The sequence below is a fragment of the Macaca nemestrina genome, chromosome 3 (assembly GCF_043159975.1).
Source record: "Macaca nemestrina isolate mMacNem1 chromosome 3, mMacNem.hap1, whole genome shotgun sequence".
NCBI lineage: Eukaryota > Metazoa > Chordata > Mammalia > Primates > Cercopithecidae > Macaca > Macaca nemestrina.
Genome location: NC_092127.1, coordinates 20,258,524 through 20,277,995, shown reverse-complemented (window position 1 = coordinate 20,277,995; position 19,472 = coordinate 20,258,524). Strand labels below are relative to the sequence as shown.

Below are 19,472 nucleotides of genomic sequence, written 5' to 3'. Positions count from 1 at the left end.
TATTTACATTTGCCCATAGAAAGCATGTTTTAATTCACTGTGGTTTCCCAAAACAGTTAATAAAACATACTGTTCAAACAACTTAACTATAGCAGGTTACCAATTCCAGAGGGTTAATCCTTCAGACTCAGAATTTAATCATAACTGTTCAGGCTTATTTGATATTTTAAAATATCAGGAAACACATATTGGGCTTAAGACCTGAATCTGTTAGAACCTCTTTAAAAGGTTTACAAACCTGTGGGAGAAAAACAAAAAGTCTGACATTTCATGCCATCAGAGAACCAGAAGAAGAGAAAGAGTGCAGTGTTGAAAAAATATTTGAAGAAATAATGGCTTAAAACATGACAAGTTTCGTGTAATCCATAACATTGTAAATTCAAGAAACTAGCAAACCATAAATAGAATAAATCCCCAAAAATCCATTTCCAGAGATGACTTAATCATACTGCTGAATACTAAAGACAAAGAAAAAATACTGAAAGTGTCCAGAGGATAACAAAACATTAACTACAGGAGAAAAAGCATTTGAATATTCATGTAAGAATTTCCCACTGAAAACTATGGAGGATAGAAAGCCAGAAAGTAACATTTTTACGTGAGAAAAGAAATATGCAGTCAACCAAGAATATTGCATCCTGTGAAAAACACCATTCAGATATGAAGATGAAACAAGACATTCTCAAATAAAGTAAAGGAATCTATAGTTGGCAGACCTGATCTCAAAGAGCTGCTAAAGGAATCTCTTCAGGGAAAGGGAAAGAAGAAGAAAACTTAAAACATTAGGAATCAAGGAAAAGTAATAGAAATAAGTATTTGTATAAATATGTAACAAAGTATTCCTTTTCTCTTAGAGTTTTTTTTTTTTTTTTTTTTTTTGAGACGGAGTCTAGCTCTGTTGCCCAGGCTGGAGTGCAGTGGCCGGATCTCAGCTCACTGCAAGCCCGACCTCCCGGGTTCACGCCATTCTCCTGCCTCAGCCTCCCGAGTAGCTGGGAGTACAGGCGCCCGCCACCTCGCCTGGCTAATTTTTTTTGTATTTTAGTAGAGACGGGGTTTCACCGTGTTAGCCAGGATGGTCTCGATCTCCTGAACTCGTGATCCGCCCGTCTCGGCCTCCCAAAGTGCTGGGATTACAGGCTTGAGCCACCGCGCCTGGCCTCTCTTAGAGTTATTAAACATGTTTGACAGTTAAAAGCAAAGGTATAACATTTCCTGGTGTTATTTTAATGTGTGCTAATGTAATACAAGAGAACTACACCATAAAGGGGAGAGGGTAAAGAGGCTACTATGTTGGAAAGATTTCTATGTTCCAACTGAAATAGTATAATATTGTTTATAAACAGATTGTAAAAAGTATGTATTTTTAACCCCTGGAGCAACCACAAAGAAGTTATACTAAAAGAAAAATATAGCCAAAATCACAATAGATTAATTAAAATGGAATATTAAAATGTGTCCAAATAATCTAAAGGCAGCAGGAAAATGGAAAGAGAAACAAAATCATAGAGTATAAACACAAAACAAATAATAGAATGTGAGATGTAAATCCTAACATATCAATAATTATATTGTCTTTAAGTATAATAATTGTAATGTAATTACTTAAACACACTAATGAAAAGACAGGAATTGTTAGACTAGATTTTTTACAAACACATAAAGCAACCATAAATTCACTATAAAAAACTCACCTCAAACAATCATTCAGGTAAATTGAAAGTAAAAGGGAACAAGATATACCACACAAACAGTAAACGAAAGAAGCTGGAATGGGTATATTACCATAAAAAAAATCTTCAAAAGAAAAAAATACCAAGGACATGCCTTACTGCCTCTAAGATTGCCTCCATGATGCCCAGCTCCTAATGTTTATAATCTTGTAAAATCCCCTCCTGAGAGTGTGGGGAGGACCTGTGATTTGCTTTTAACCAACAGACTATGACAAATGTAATGGATGTCACTCCTGTAATTGTCACGTTATATACCATTCTACCCTTGCTAGCATACACCCTCCACAGGTTGCCCTTGCTTGATAAAGTAAGTAGACATGTTGAAGATGTCCATGTGTCAAGAAATGTCTCTACAAATGCAGGTGGCCCCTAGGAACTGAGAGAGACCTCAAGTCAACAGCCAGCAAGCAGCTTGGGGCCCTTGTTCATTAAGCCATGAGGAAATAAATTCTCTAACATGAAAGAGCTTGGAAATAAATTTTTCCTCAAATGAGCTTCTAGATAAGAATGCATACTGGCTAACCATATTACAGTCTTGTGATACTCTAAGTAGAGGACTTAGCTAAGCTGTGCCCAGACTCCTAATCCACAGAGACTGTGAGATAAACTGCTAACCTGTGGTAACTTGCTACACTGCAAAAGAAAACAAAGAAAGAAAAAACTGACAGAACTAAAAGGAGAAACAGACAAATCCACAATTATATTTGAAGACTTCCTTAGTATCAAATAGAATGTAGACAGGCTTTCAGTATGGATCAAGAAGAATAAAACATACACCAAATGGATCTAATAAAACTAATATTCCACCCAACAGTAGCAGAATACCCATTCCATTCAAGTACATGTGGAACATTCACCATGACAGATCATACACTAGATCAAAGTACAAACCCTAACAAATGTAAAAGGACTAACTGAAATCCTACGAAGTATGTCCTATGACCAAAATGAAATAAAACTAGAAAACAACAGAGATAATAAGAAAATGTTCAAACACTTGGAAATTAAACAGAATACTTTTACGTAATCCATGGGCCAAAGACGGTATCTCAAGAAAAACTAGAATACATTTTGAAATTGAATGAGAATGAAAACACAACATAGAAAATTTGTAGAATATGGCTACAGCAATGCTTAGAGGGAAATTTATAAAATGCAATACCACTATCAGAAAAGAAGAAAGGTCTCAATTCAATGTTTTAAGTTGCTACCTCAAAAAACAAGACATCACAAATTGTATGCTTGAATCAAAATATCACATGTACCCCACAGATATGTGCAACTATTATGTATCCATAAAAATTTAAAAATAAAAAAAGAGCAAAATAGAAATCAAGGAAGACAACGTTGTGAATGTACTTAATGCCACTGAACTGTATACTTTAAAAAGATTAAGGGAGTACATTTTATGCTATGTGTATATCATTATAATAAATGTCTTCTTCCTGGATCATAAATCTAAAGGTAGAAATGAAAACCATAAAAACTTTAGAAGAAAAAATAAAAAATCTTCATGATTGTTGGATAAGCTGAGTTCTCAGACATAACATGAAAAGCATGACCCAAACAAAAAAAATGACAAACTGGACTTCATCAAAATTAAAACCTCATCCTCTGCAACAGATTCTGTTAAGGGAATGAAAAGCTAAGTTTCAGACTAGGAGAAAGTATTGGCAAATTATTTATCCAATAAAAGACTTGTATTCAGAGAATATAATAGAACTTTCAAAGCTAAAGAATAAGAAAATATACAATTAAAATGGACAATGACCTTTCTCTAAAAGGATATAAGGATGGCAAATATGAAAAGATATTCAACATCATTAACATTTAGAGAAATCCAAATTCAGCCACAGTGATATATCCCTACACATGGTTTAGATGGCTAAAATAACACTGACAAAAAATGCTGATGAGGATGCAGAGCAACTGGAATTTGAGTACAATGCTGATGGGAATGCAAAATGTTTCAAACACTTTTGGAAAAAAAAGATTTTAAAAAATCAGGTTAAATGTACACTTACAATATGATCCAGCAAACCCACTCCTGGGTATTTATCCTATGGAAATAAATACTAGACCTCACACAAAAACCTGTAAATAAATGATCAAAACAGCTCTATTCATAATTACCAAAAATTGGAAACATCTCAAATGTCTCACCACTGGCAAATGGATAAACAAACTGTTGTACATCCATTCAATGGAGTACTACTCAGCAGCAAAATTAAACAAGCTATTTACACATGCAACAACTTGCATGAATATCATTATGGTGCAGGAAAGAAACCAGTCACAAAAGGTTACAACATACCAGTACGTGTACAGACAGTTTCCGACTTACTATAGTTCAACTTACGCTTTTTCAACTTTACAATGGTGTGAAAGTGAAAAGCATTCACTAGAAAATGTACCTTAAGTACCCATACAACCATTCTGTTTTTCACTTTCAGTACAGTATTCAATAAATTATACGAAATATTGAACACTTTATTACAAAATAGGCTTTGTGTTAAATGATTTTGCCCAACTGTGGGCTAATGTGTTCTTAGAACGTTTAAAGTAGGCCAGGCTAAGCCATGTTTCGTAGGTTAAGTGCAATAAATACAGTTTTGACTAAATATTTTCAATTTACAATAGTTCATCAAAATGTAACCCCATCATAAGTCAAGGAACATCTGTATGTATACATACATACAATTTACAAGACACTCTGGAAAAGACAAAATGGTTGCCAAGGTGTTGGGGGTAGAAGGAGAGAGTGTGACTACAGAAAGATAGCGTAAAAGTGAGGGGGCTGATGGAATTGTTCTGTAACTTGATTGTGGTGCTGGTTGCATGAATTTACACGTGTTAAAATTCCTGGAAAAAAGTCTATGTTACTATATGATCATTTGAAAATGAAATGTTCAAAAAATGAGGTGCACCACCTGGGAAACAACATCCAGAAGGCAACTGGATAAACAGGACAGAAGTTAGGAGAGCAGTCTGAGTTACAGATTTTCAAGTCATCTAGTAGAATTATCAGTGAGATCGCCCCAGGATATTATATATAGTGAGAAAATAGCAAAGACAGAGCCGCAGAGAATATTGGCATTTAAAGACTGAGAAGAAAAGAATTCTATAGAAGGCATTAAGAAATTGTAACCAGAGAAATAAAGGGTAAATCAAGAGAATATGGTATCATGGAAGAAGGAAATTTTGAAGTAGTAGGTCATGATCAAATGTCACAGAGAGGCAGAGTAAGATGAGGATTAAAAATAGTCTATTATATTTGGCAAGATGGATAGTAGTGACTTCTTTGATATAATGATAAACTATTAACAATAAATTGAAAACTAAATAGTAGATAAGAAAGGAAAGACAGCAAGTGTTTCATTCATTTGAAAAGTCTGGCTATGAAGAGGAGGAAAGAGATAGGATGATAACTACAGAGGTATGCAGAGTTAATGATGTGAGAAATTTGAAAATATATATACTACATACATATATTATTACATATATATTATATATATTATATATATGTGTGTGTAGATGCTATAGGAGAGTACCGGTAAAGAAGCAAAGTTGAGGAGAAACTTTCTTATATAGATAAGCGATGGAATAAGGCTCAAAAGTAAGAGATGGTATGGCATAGAATAGAAGGAAATGGCTGAAACCAGAGAAACAGACATTATTAATCATCATAGCTTTAATTTTCTCCAGCAGTGTTCAGAAGACTAAGTGTAATAACAGTCACTAGTTCAGTTACACATAATGAGGCGGGATATGCTAACTCAGAAAATAGGGCTCCACAGGGAAGACAGGCTAGCCAATTATATAGGTATGTATATAAACAAGTGAATTTAATGATCACATAACTCCGATGAGCTTTAAAAGCATCTATTTTGGAAACAACACAAGTGTTCATCAACAGAGAAATTGAATAAAATGTGGTACATCCATACAAAGGAATATGACTTCGGAATAAAAAACAACTAACTAGTGATAACACTCCAGTCACAAGAGAATTATATACTATATGATTCATAATTTTATATTAAATTCTAGAGAGGACAAAACTATAGTAACAGGAAGTAGACCAGTGGCTGCCTACAGCTGATGGCGGTGAGGGGGTGACTGACTTCAAAGGGGCATGAGGAAACTTTTAGGGGGGCCACAGAACAGTTTACATATGATGTTGGTGGCTACGTAACTATATACATTTGTCAATACTTACTGAGATATACACTTAGAATTTTATTGCATTTAAATTACATGTTAATAAAACCAATTATAAAAAAAGGCTCTTGTATGGTAACCTGGGTTACTATATTCTAATATGAAGTATGTTGCTAAAGACAGCACTTAAAAGTAGCTCCTCCTAGGGCAGAGAAATGTTACAGTGTATGACATTATAATGGTGATAAACAAATACCATTATATATTTGTTTAAATCCATAGAATGTTAGCGCCAAGAGTGAGCCCTAATGTAAACTATGGACTTTGAGTGATAATGATGTGTCAATGTAGGTTCATCAATTGTAACAAATGTACTGCTCTGGTGGGTGGTGATAACGAGGGAGGCTACACATATGTGGGGGCATGAGGTATATAGAAAATCCTTGTACTTTTCCACTCAATTTTGCCACAAACCTAAAACTGCTATAAAAAATAAAGTCTATTTGCTGGGCATGGTGGCTCATACCTGAGTGGCTCATCCCAGCACTTACAGAGGCCGAGGAGGGTGGACTGCTTGAGTCCAGGAGTTTGAGACCAACCTGGGCAACAAGGTGAAACTCCATCTCTACTAAAAAAAAAAAAAAAAAAAAAAAAAAATTAGCTGGGCATGGTGGCACGTGCCTGTAGTCCCAGCTACTTGGGAGGCTGAGGTGGAAGAATCAGCCAAGATTGTGCCACTGCAATCCAGTCAGGGAGTGAGTGAGTCCCCGTCGAAAGAAAGGAAAGGAAAAGAAAAAGGAAAGGAAAAAGGGAACGGGAAAGGGAATTGAAAAAAAAAAAAAAAGAGTAGCTCCTCTACTTAGTCTAATCTACTGTCTCCAGATGTAGGCTCTAAAATTATGAGCAAAGGGAGTATAGTAGGCAGAATTCTAAGGAAACTTTCAAGGTTTTTGTTATCTCTCTGTACTCCATTGGGTCAACCCTGCATAATCCCTGGGACTGTGAATATGATAGATTTTGTGTTAGATGCAATGACTGATGTTAACATAAAAAGATTATCTGGTGGGACTGACCTAATCACCTGAGCCTTTTAAAATCATAGTTTTCTCTGGCTGGTTGTAGAAAGGGCAGTCAGGAGTTTGAAGCCTGAGAGGGATTTGATGCACAGTAGGTTCTCCATTGCTGAGGAGGCCATCTGGCAAGTAACTAAGAGTGGTCTCTCAGAGTTAAGAGTGGTTCCAGGCCAAAATCTAGTCAGACAATGGAGGCCTCAGCTCCACAGCAACAAGGAAGTGGATTTGCCAATACCCTGAGGGGAACAGGGAAGAAGATCTTGCTCTAGCTAAGCCTCTAGGTGGTAATACAGCTGGCCGACACCTTAATTTCAGCCTTAAGAGACCATGAGAATACCCAGCTAGCACATGCCAGACTCTTACCCAAAGAAAGTCTGAGTAATAAATTTGTGTTGCTTTAAGCCACTAAGTTTATGGTAAATTGTTAACAGAATAGAAAACGAATACAAAGAGGCAAATTATAAGTAGCACCTCTGCCTTACCATAAAAAAGTTCCGATTTAGAACTTAAAATCTGTGAGGCTTCTTATCCTGCCCAGAGTTAACCTTAGCAGTCACTTCTAATCTCTGCCTTATTACTAGTGTAGATATTCTTGTCCAACATTAGATTATAAATTACTTTAGAAACAAACTATTTCTGAGCAAGCTTTATATACTTACTACTCCCAGTGTTTAACAAATTGCCTTAATTTAGTGAATCAATAAAATAAGTAATATATGATGTACGCACCCAAGTATACTAGAAAATACAAATTCTTCATTTTTAGCCACATATTTCTAAGGCAAAGTTTTACGTCATGTAAGGAATAAAGGAATTCAATATAGTTTAACAGAATGAATCTTAGAAAGTCACATAAAAGTCATTCCCAAATGTACTGCAGCTCTATAAAACATGTTTTTAAAAAATGAGAACACAACAATAAAATGAAAAATACCGATTATAAGAGGTCAAAGTGAATACTACTGCTTTCCTTCCTGCAAAATCTTAGTATAAAAAATTATTTTAGGTGAATACATATCAGCATTCAAAAATAAGCAAAACTCCTGGTAGTCCTAAGACTAAAAGGAAACTAGAGACCAGGAAAGTACACAAAACCAGCTTAAAGTGTGAATTTACAAAAGCAAAAACATGTCAGAAAGAGTGCTACCACAGAAGGTTGAGTAACACAAAGCATGGTTTAAGACATATTGGAAGCTAAGAGCATGAGAAGGTCTAATAGCAGACAACAGTAGTTAGAGTAAAAGGGTTACCTCCAGTACACTAAGCATCTCCACAAACCAGCAAGCAGCGTCAGTTACTTTGAAACAGGAGTGGTAAGAGAGAGCATAGAATGAAAGGACAGGCCAATGGTCTGGGTGATACCTAGGAAGAATGAGAGTCTCTTAAGCCCAGAAAATAAGCCGTCAAGGCACTTGCACTGAGAGAGTACCAGTATGTCCCACTCATCCTTCACTCTCACTGAAAACTGCAGAGAACAGATCATGGCACTAGCACACTGCCATCTTCCCAGGGAGTCACCCAAACAAGGGCAATGAACAGTAAAATTCATACTCCCAATCATGAACACACTAGCAAGGGTGCTGAACATTTGAGGAGTACCAACACTACGAAATATCTAACAAACTTCAAAATGGAAAAAACCAAAGTAACGTAGTCAACAGCACACTAAGAACAAGACTTTACAACAATTATACTACTACCAGGGAAATGAAAACATAAGAAAAGAGTTTTATGGGAAAACTAATTAGAATTCATAGACATGAAAACGTAATTTTTTGAAATAAAAGGAAACTGATTAGATGAGCTGAACGGCAGAGTAGACAAAACCAAAGAATATATTCCGGTGAGCTGGACTATCAGGCCTAGAAATCCTTCCAAAACACAGTAAAAAGAGAGAAAAAGATTTTAAAAAGTACATTACATGCAGAGGTTCCAATGTATCAGTCTAATAGGAGTTCTCTTGAGAAGAAAATGTAGAAGCAATATTTGAAGAATTTATAATTTCAAATGTCCCTAGAATTGAAGATAAGTACTCACATTGAAAGCATTCAGTGGAAACTTAAGCCAGGAAGACAAAAAAACAAAACAAAAAACAACTGAGAAATATTCAAGTAAAGTTCAGAACATCAAGGATAGAAAAACAGTCCTAAGAGTTATGAGAAAGGAAGGAATTCCTTATAAAAGAACAAGATCCAGAACATCACATGTCTCATTAGCAACAATGTAAGTAGAAAGATAATAAAGCAGAATCTTTAAAGTTCTATGGAAAATAAACTTCAAATTTATATTTCCTTATCCAGCCAAATTATTATTCGAGGCTCACTTGCAGCCATGATGAAGTAACAGATCTACCCTCCCATCTTAAACAACTAAAAGTCCGAACAAAACATATGAAATGGTTTTCAAACACTGGACAACAGACAGCACAGGAAAGTGATCCTTGAGAGAAGGAAAACAAAGGTGGTAAATCCAACAGCTGCCCACCTTACTGACTGGCAAGGGTTTCCTGGCTGCAACACAGACAGAAGGTAACCAAACAGAGTTTGGCAGTCCCCTGAGTTGAGGAAACAACATTCAGACCTTGGAAAATTGAAGAACACTAGAATTTGCAGAACAGAGTTGCAAAGAAGAACGAGCTGCATGGTGGAAGGGTGCTCAAGATTTAAAGAGGGTCCCTAGAGCTTCCTGCTGAATGACAAACAACATATTGTCAATAATACCTGAGGTTCAATCAGGGCTGCAAATGTCTCATGTTTCCAAGAGCCAAACTGAAAAGACCTCCAAACTAATAAAGCATTGGGTATTCAAAAGAGTACTGTTATAGCAGTGAGGCCAAATTAACACTAGACTAAAGACTGTTCTGTACCGGCCTAGCAAAGCTTACAGCCAAAGTTTACAAGCAAACCTTGAAAGACTCAAACTATTTCCAAGTAACTTAACTGCAATCCCAGAAAAAAAAGTCCACAAATATTTATAAAATACACAATGCCTGGTATCCAACTACAAATTACCAGACATGTAAAGAAAAAAAGATGACCCTAATGAGGGAAAAAAATCAATCAACAGAGACTCAGAAATGACACAGATGGTAGAATTAATAGATAAGGACATGAAAACTGCTATTATAATTATATTCCATATGTTTAAGAATATGAAGAAAAGTAGGGGACATGGAAGGTATAAAAACAATCCAAATCAACTTTAACATAAAAAATTCAATCTCTGGCCGGGCATGGTGGTTCATGGCTATAATCTCAGGAATTTGGGAGGCCAAGGTTGGCAGATCACATGAGGTCAGGAGTTTGAGACCAGCCTGGCCAACATGGTGAAACCCCATCTCTACTAAAAAATACAAAAAAATTAGCTGGGTGTGGTGGCACGTGCCTGTAATCCCAGCTACCTGGGAGGCTGAGGCAGAAGAATCTCCGAACCCAGGAAGCAGAGGTTGCAGTGAGCCGAGATCATGTTTCTACACTTCAGCCTGGGCAACAAGAGTGAAAACTCTGTCTCGAAAAATAAACAAACAAAAAACAATTTCTGAGATGGAAAACATATAATGTCTGCATAGAATTAACAGACATAGCAGAAAAAAAGATTAATGCACTTGAAGACACAGCAATAGAACAATCCAAAATGAAACACACAGAGAAAAAAAAAGACTGAACAAAATAAAGAGCATCATCAGTGAATGGTTGGTAGTGTACAAAGTGGTCTAATATATGTGTACCAGAGACCTAGAAGAGGCAGAGAGGCAAACAGAAAAACATTTTTTGAGTAAATAATGGGCTGGACGTGGTGGCTCATGCCTGTAATCCCAGCACTTTGGGAGGCTGAGGCAGGTGGATCATCTGAGAGGTCAGGAGTTTGAGACCAGCCTGGCCCCGTGTCTACTAAAAAGACAAAATATTAGCCCGGCATGGTGATGGATGCCTGGAATCCCTGCTACTCAGAGGGCTGAGGCAGGAGAATCACTTGAACCTGGGAGTCGGAGGTTGCAGTGAGCCGAGATTGCGCCACTGCATTCCAGTCTGGGCACAAGAGAGAAACTCTGTGTCAAAAAAAAAAAAAAAAGAAAGAAAGAAATAATCGATGAAAAATTTCCAGATTTGATGAAAATCATAAACCCACAGATCTGAGAAGCTCAATGAACCCCTATACAAAATAAACATGAAGATAACTACACAAGCAGGGTGCAGTGGCTCATGTTTGTAATCATAGCACTTTTGGAGGCCAAGGCAGATGGATCACCTGAGGTCTGGGGTTCAAGACCAGCCTGGCCAACACAGTGAAACCCCATCTTTACTAAAAAAATACAAAACTTAGATGGGTGTGGTGGTACACACCTGTGATCTCAGCTACTTGGGAGGCTGAGGCATGAGACTCGCTTGAGGCAGGGAGGTGGACGTTGCACTGACCCAAGCTCCCGCCACTGCACTCCAGCCTGGGTGACAGAGTAAGACTCTGTCTCAAAAAAAAAAAAACAACACACACACACAAACCACATCATAATCAAATTGATTCTAGTGATAAAGAGAAAAATTTTAAAGTAGAGAAAAAAGATACATTACATACCGAGGAAAAATATAAGAATGAATGCATAGTTCTTGTCAGAAATAGGGCAAGCCAGAGGTAAAGTTTCAGCCTATAATACAATATCCAGCCAAAATATTTGTTAAAAACAAAAGCAAAATATTTTTTCAGACAAACAAATGCTAATCAAATTCACCAGCAGACCACCATTACAAATGATCATTCAAGCATGAGGACAAAATTAGAGCATTTTCCAACAAATCTTGGAAAGTTCCTCTCCAAAAAAAATTACCAGATTATCCAGCATGAAAAAAAATAAACTGAGGGGGGAATAGTAAGATATAAGGAATGATGTTGAGAAAAGAAATTAGTAAATTCCGGTAAGCCTACCAATTCTTTTAAAAATATTTTAAGTAAAAAATGTGTAACCAAAATTCCAGCTGCTATTAACATGGGAGATATGAGCAAAGGAAAAGGCTGGAGGTTCTCATTTACTATCTAACGGAAAGATACAAATACAGATTAATTTCGGATGTAGAAAAACAAATTGAAGTATCTATGTTAACAATATAAAGGGTAACTATTTACAAATTTAACTATGTTTCTATGACATTGTTTCAAAGAAAAGACATACTATATTGAACTACATTAACTCACAAAGATACCACTTATGAACTTACAACAGATATGTAATGTCTTATTAAAATATATTACCATCTAATTAACCTATTTCCTATACAAATGTGATGCTTCATGGGTTGCTGAGCTGACAGACATAATCATCAGTTGTTCTGTAGACAAAATGTCAAAAGGCATTTGTGCACCTCTACAAATCAAACTATCAAGAGTTTTAACTATCTCAAATCCTGTTAAATACCAAAGAAAAAAAAAGAGTTTTAATGATTGAAATGATTTTCTAAAAACGTAATATTTTCTTGTATACATGACTCAATTTAGTTAAATGGCATAACTGGAGACTTTACTATAATTCTACTTCTAAATTGCTTTTGAGCAAATGCATAGTTTACATATATACTTACCCAAATACTTGTTTCCCATTTTTCTTCTAAAATTCTTTGCCACTTAAAAGTATGTAAAACCAAAAGCATATTGGGGGAAAAAAAACATGCAGCAATCTAAGAACTTATTTCTTTAATATAAATATCTGGGTTGCTATACCCATTTATACTCTTTTAAAGGAAGGATACAGGTATGAACTTACTCCCAATTAACCAAAGCAACAACAGAATTCCACCCCTGGTATAAGAGACAGCAGAAGAGAAGGTAAATGAGTTAAGATATCCCAATTTGATACTCTGCAAATGACTTCTGAGTATCTTTACTGCCTCTTATTATGCCTAGATTGTTAGATTGTCATTGTTTTTACTTACACTTACCTTATTCCAGACCTTCACTTGGAATACTAATACATTCAAAATCTCAGAAACAAACAAAATTCATACCATATGTCCTTCGGCTCGAGCTTTATTCTGCATAGCTTCCCGTTTTCGCTGCAGGAACTCTTCTACTTGTTTAGCTCTTTCTACAGCTAGCTGCCCTTTTTGCCTAATTTGAACAAATCACAAAGTCAGCCATCTTGAACATAAAATATTCTAAAAAGTTAAAAATTACATTTATCTGAATTTTTTTTTTATTTCAGAATATGAAGGCTGATGAAACACTTCCTCTGTAATGAAGAAATCACTATATATATATTGACATCTACTACTTAAATCACATTCTTTATTATTTTAAATGCAAGTAAAATCTATAATTCTACTCTGTCTTCACAAGATGGTTTCTTTTATATTTATTTGATCTATTCTACTTACTTAAACATACACAATTATTTTAGATACACTTAATTATGGAAGAATCTGAGAAGTTGCCAAGTTTATTTCAGAACTCTGTATCCAATAAGAATCTTAGTAGCGAAGTCAAATAAAAGCAGTACAGCAGCAATTTAAAAAAAAGAACTAAAGCTTTACTTAAGTGTGAATTTTCAAAAAAAAAGTAAAAAGCTATGTTTGAATTCCCTAAATATCACAACTATAAAAAGTAAAATGGATAGACTAGGGAAAATATTAAAAACAGAATTATTTGTTTTAACCTTTTCCAATTTTACTTTTGTGTCTTTCTCTGACAATTATGAAAGAATGTAAACATGCTGATCTTAGACTATAAATAAAAAGTATCAATAACAAACACTGATTAAGCATCTACTAAACATTGTGTTAGTTACTATGCTAAGTATGGAAGATACAAAGATAAATAAAACCCAGCCCCAGTTATCGGAGAACTCATAGCATGGCATCAATTGCAGTTAATTTTGGAGGTAAGGAAGAAAGATGAGCAAGTGGTTGGCTGTGTTTCTACTTGTATTTTGACTAGTAAGGCACAGAAACTTCCTATATGGGCTTTCTTTGGGTCCATAACTAAATTATGTCCTGAAAATTACATGAAATAAATCTCAGTCTCGTAGTAAAATTTGAGCATTTCTGATTTTCATATACCAAATAACTGCTTCTTTTACATTCTTTGGCAATGATTACTAACTGAAACAAAAATATTTGAAATATGAAACTAAGCTGTAAAACCTAAAAATCTATTCCATCGTATAACTATGAATGACAGTGATCTAAGGTTCATTTATCTCATGTAGTACTTAAAAAAGATTCTTATGAAATTTCCATCATGGGAATTTTCTAGAATTATATAATCTCTATAGCTAGTTTAAAGGCCAGTTACTATTGCTCTCAGATGTGTTTGGGTAGCTAAATCTTAATCTAGTTTCACATCACTAAATCCAGGAATCCACTTCACCAATGCCATGTTAGCTTGAGTAGGTTGAACACAAAGAATGAGAAATTTGTTCATGCCTCTGTAGTGCACCTGTGCTGTCCCCTAGCAGTCCCATCAGCCACTGGAAAATTCTGAGATTAATAACACTTATCTGTTCTGAATGCAATTTATCTCCTGCATATATCAATGTAAGGCTATATCCTGCTTTGCTATAGCCCCATTTATATAACACTCAGCCAGAGCAAGGCAGATGAATCTTCAAACGTGATGCTCTGATATGAGATTAATAAGGTATATCTGGTCAGAATGCAACTTATTTACTGTATATATCAAAGTAGGACTCTACCATGTTCTGCCACGTCCCCATCTATGTAAGGCTGGGCCTGAGGAGGCAGATAAACCTTCAGGTGTAATCCTCTGACATAAGATTAATAAGGTATATCTGGTTGGAATGCAACTTATTTCCTGCATATATCAAGGCAAGGCTGTATTCTGTTTTGCTATAGCCCATCTATGTAAGGCTAGGCCTGAGGAAGGCAGATAAGCCTTCAGGTATGATGCTCAAACATGTCATCTGAAACTCTATGGTTACAGATAAGGCTCTTTTGGGGGGACTGATACACCACCATCTGCAAGTAAACAAGACAGTTGATCTCTCTGCTGTGCATCCTGACTGTATCAACTTTCTTCTCTAACTTTTACGGAAGTAAAGCATGTTTGACTTCCCATCTTAAGATGCTTTCTGTGTCCAGTGACTGTTTGCCTGAACTTACAATTGGCATAGGTTAAACAGTGGTTGCACAGAATTATTTACTGAGAACCTGGTCATACGTATAACAGCTTTGATTTTTAGATTTTCACACCATTTATGCATATATAACACTACTTGCTCTATGTGTTCATATGATTTATAAATTTTGCTTCATTGAACACTTGCTTCCTACGCTGGCTTAAATAAGCAGGTTTACATTACTGGCTGCTTTCAAACACAAACTTAATAAATGTAGTGATTTTGTTTAACAATAATTATTTTTTCCTTTCATTTATTAAACAAATATTGAGTGTCAAACTATTTGTCACATTATATCTGTCAAAAGATATAAAGATGAATAAAACAGTTCCGGGGAGGCAAGGTTGGTTCAACATATGAAAATCAGCATAATACATATTCATAGATTAAAGGACAAAATTAATCAATTTTATGACTCCTTACACTGTTTAAAAACCTATAAAATCTGTGTTCTTATTTTTCATATGTATTACTGTTTACTACTACATATACAGCAAAAATAGCTCACAACTCATATGCTTAGTCCTCTCTAAAGTAATACAACTGTACTAAACTATGGGCATAAACTATGTTTGTGCTGGGATCATGAGGATTAAGAGAAAACAGTCAGTTTACTTCTTGATAGTAATTTTCTTCATTAAACACTATTAAGAATTCATGTGAGCATGCTCTGTTTTACAAAAATTAGACGACTACTTTTGAGTTCCAGAATTACACCACTTAAAATCAGTAAAACACTGACCTGGATTAAGGATAAGAGGATGATAATATAAATGAAAATACAGTAACAAATTAGGAATTTGACAGTAAAACACAAAGACCTTAAAATGGACTAAAAAGAATAATGTAAGAGGATAAGGGGCATCAAACAATGAGATAACAGAAGTATAGTGTTCTTTTATCAAGAAATAATTATCCCAAGACAAACTTTCCCTTTTTTTTTTTAACCCTGACAAGAGAAGGGGAGGAAAAGGGAGCAAGTTCTTTTTTCTCTTCTTTTCTTATTGTAAATGCATGAATAATCAACAAGATTTGGCTAGGAACTGCATGCCTCACATCCATGGTTCAAATTCTTTACCGATAAAGAAAATTTAAAACTTCTCAAAGATAAAGTTGAAGATAACATAAAAATAAGTAGCACTCTAGGTAACAGATAATCTGAGAAATAAAAATGAGTAATATGGTATTGGGAAGAAGAGATGGGGTTGTATAGGATTACTAAGATGAAAAAATGATGTAGAAGGGTTTATTCATTTAACTTCCTCTTAAGGGGCATAACGTCTATGTAATGGAATAAAATTGTTGTTAGTTTTATGCAAATTAAATGAAGCAATACAGACAAGAGGACTTGGGAAAAGTAAAAGCTCCAGAGAAACACAAATGTTAGGTGGCACTCTGTAATTTATTAAAAAGTAGCTTCAGTCATTTGAACCATACATGGCTTGAGCTTCTAATATTGAAAAGCCTAATAGAAGAGGTATGTTATTAAGAAATTGGATATAAGCAAAGTCAGATTGGTCAGAGTTACTGATAAGAAAGGAAGAGGAAAAATAAATAATACCATAAAGAAGAAACAGGCAAATATGGGTGATTATGAAGAAAAGAGAACCTGAAAGAGTCTTAGGTCAGATTTCAGTTTGTTGATTCAGTTTGAATCAAAGAAAGGAAAGAATCAAGAATGAAAATGACATACAAATTATAATAACCAGAAATTCTGACAGTGTGCAGAGAAAATGTTCTATAGTGCCAGTGACCACTAAACAGTACAAGACAAAAGAATCATTCAGATTGGAAGGGACCTTTGGTATTAACTAGTCCAAGTTTTCACTGAATAAAGTATTCCCATATTTCCATCTAAATACCCCATGAGGCACAGTCATTTAAACCTCTGGTTAATACTTACAGTTTGAAGATATCCATTAAATCCCACAGTCATCCAACCTTTGAACAGTCCTCATATCTGACTGAAATGTGTCTTTATATTTCCACTGTGTCTAATTCCTCTTTTACATGACAAGTCAGTCAATTCTTCCAAGTTTGCTCCTTTAACCATGATTTCTTTAATGATGGCTAATTCCCAGATTCTTTTTGTTTTATTATACTTTAAGTTCTGGGGTACATGTGCAAAACATGCAGGTTTGTTACATAGGTATACACACACCATGGTGGTTTACTGCACCCACCAACCCATCATCTACCTTAGGTATTTCTCCTAATGCTACCCATCCCCTAGGCCCCGACCCCCTGACAGGCCCCAGTGTGTGATGTTCCCCTCCCTGTGTCCATGTGTTCTCATTGTTCATCTCCCACTTATGAGTGAGAACATGTGGTGGTGTCTGGTTTTCTGTTCTTGTGTTAGTTTGCTGAGAATGATAGTTACCATGTCCCTGAAAAGGATATGAACTCATTCTTTTTTATCGTTGCATAGTATTCCGTGGTGTATACGTGCCACTTTTTTTTTTTTTAAAAAACAAGTCTATCTTGATGGCCATTTGGGCTGGTTCCAAGTCTTTGCTATTGTGAACAGTGACACAATAAACATGTGTGTGCATGTGTCTTTATAGCAGAATGATTTATAATCCTTTGGGTATATACTCAGTAATGGGATTGCTGGGTCAAATGGTATTTCTAGTTCTAGATCCTTGAGGCATCACCACACTGTCTTCTACAATGGATGAACTAATTTACACTTCCACCAACAGTGTAAAAGCGTTCCTATTTCTCTACATTCTCTCCAGCATCTGTTCTTTCCTAACTTTTTAACTGGAATGAGATGGTATCTCATTGTGGTTTTGATTTGCATTTCTTTAATGACAAGTGATGATGAGCTTTATTTCATATGTTTGTTGACTGCATAAATATCTTCTTTTGAGAAGTGTCTGTTCACACCCTTTGCCCACTTTTTGATGGGGTTGCTTTTTACTTGTAAATTTAAGTTTTTTTTAGCCCTTTGTCAGATAAATAGGTTGCAAAAATTTTCTACCATTATGTATGTTGCCTGTTCACTCCGATGATAGTTTCTTTTGCTGTGTAGAAGCTCTTTCGTTTAATTAGATCCCATGTGTCTATCTTGGCTTTTGTTGCCATTGCTTTTGGTGTTTTAGTCATAAAGTCTTTGACCACCCTATGTCCTGAATGGTATTGCCTAGGTTATCTTCTAGGGTTTTTAGGGTTTTAGGTCTTATGTTTAAGTCTTTAATCCATCTTGAGTTAATTTTTGTATAAGGTGTAAGGAGAGAATCCAGTCTCAGCTTTCTGCATACGGCTAGCCAGTTTTCCCAACACCATTTATTAAATAGGGAATCCTTTCCCCATTGCTTGTCTTTGTCAGGTTTGTCAAAGAGCAGATGATTGTAGATGTGTGGCATTATTTCTAAGGCCTCTCTTCTGTTCCATTGGTCTATATATCTGTTTTGGTACCAGTACCAGGCTGTTTTGGTCACTGTAGCCTTGTGTATAGTTTGAAGTCAGGTAGCGTGATGCCTCCAGTTTTGTTTTTTGTTTTTTGCTTAGGATTGTCTTGGCAATGAGGGCTCTTTTTTGTTTCCATAGGAAATTTAAAGTAGTTTTTTCTAATTCTGTGAAGAAAGTCAAATGGTAGCTTGATGGGGATGGCAATGAATCCATAAATTACCTTAGGCAGTATGGTCATTTTCATGATATTGATTCTTCCTATCCATGAGCATGGAATGTTTTCCCACTTGTTTGTGTTCTCTCTTATTTCCTTGAGCAGTAGTTTGTAGGTCTCCTTGAAGAGGTCCACCACATCCCTTGTAAGTTGTATTCCTAGGTATTTTATTCTCTTTGTAGCAATTGTGAATGGGAGTTCACTCATGATTTTTCTGTTTGTTTGTTATTGGTGTATAGGGATGCTTGTGATTTTTGCACATTGATTTTGTATCCTGAGACTTTGCTGAAGTTGCTTATCAGCTTAATGAGATTTTGGGCTGAGATGATGGGGTTTTCTAAATATACAATCACGTTATCTGCAAACAGAGACAATTTGACTTCCTCTTTTCCTATTGGAATACCCTTTATTTCTATCTCTTCCCTGATTGCCCTGGCCAGAACTTCCAATAATATGTTGAATAGGAGTGGCGAGAGAGGGTATCCTTGTCTTGTGCTGGTTTTCAGAGGGAATGCTTCCAGTTTTTGCCCATTCAGTATGATATTGGCTGTGGGTTTGTCATAAATAGCTCTTATTATTTTGAGGTATGTTCCATCAATGACTAGTTTATTGGTAATTTTTAGCAAGAAGGGCTGTTAAATTTTGTCAAAGACCTATTACCTATTGAGATAATCACATGGTTTTTGTCATTCGTTCTGTTTATGTGACAGATTACGTTTACTGATTTGTGTTATGTTGAACCAGGCTTGCCTCTC

At 35.6% G+C, this 19,472-nt stretch overlaps 1 protein-coding gene across 9 annotated transcripts in view; it reads right to left on the bottom strand.

Annotated features, from left to right (window-relative positions):
- The window catches only part of LOC105466693 (NIMA related kinase 1), a 229,035-nt gene that overhangs the window by 144,584 nt on the left and 64,979 nt on the right, over nucleotides 1–19,472 (bottom strand). For all 9 annotated transcript variants that reach the window (XM_071092827.1, XM_011715788.3, XM_011715791.3 and 6 more), the window contains one exon: nucleotides 12,961–13,063. In XM_071092827.1, the coding sequence (XP_070948928.1) occupies nucleotides 12,961–13,063 (103 nt within the window). The remainder of the gene's footprint in view (nucleotides 1–12,960; nucleotides 13,064–19,472) is intronic.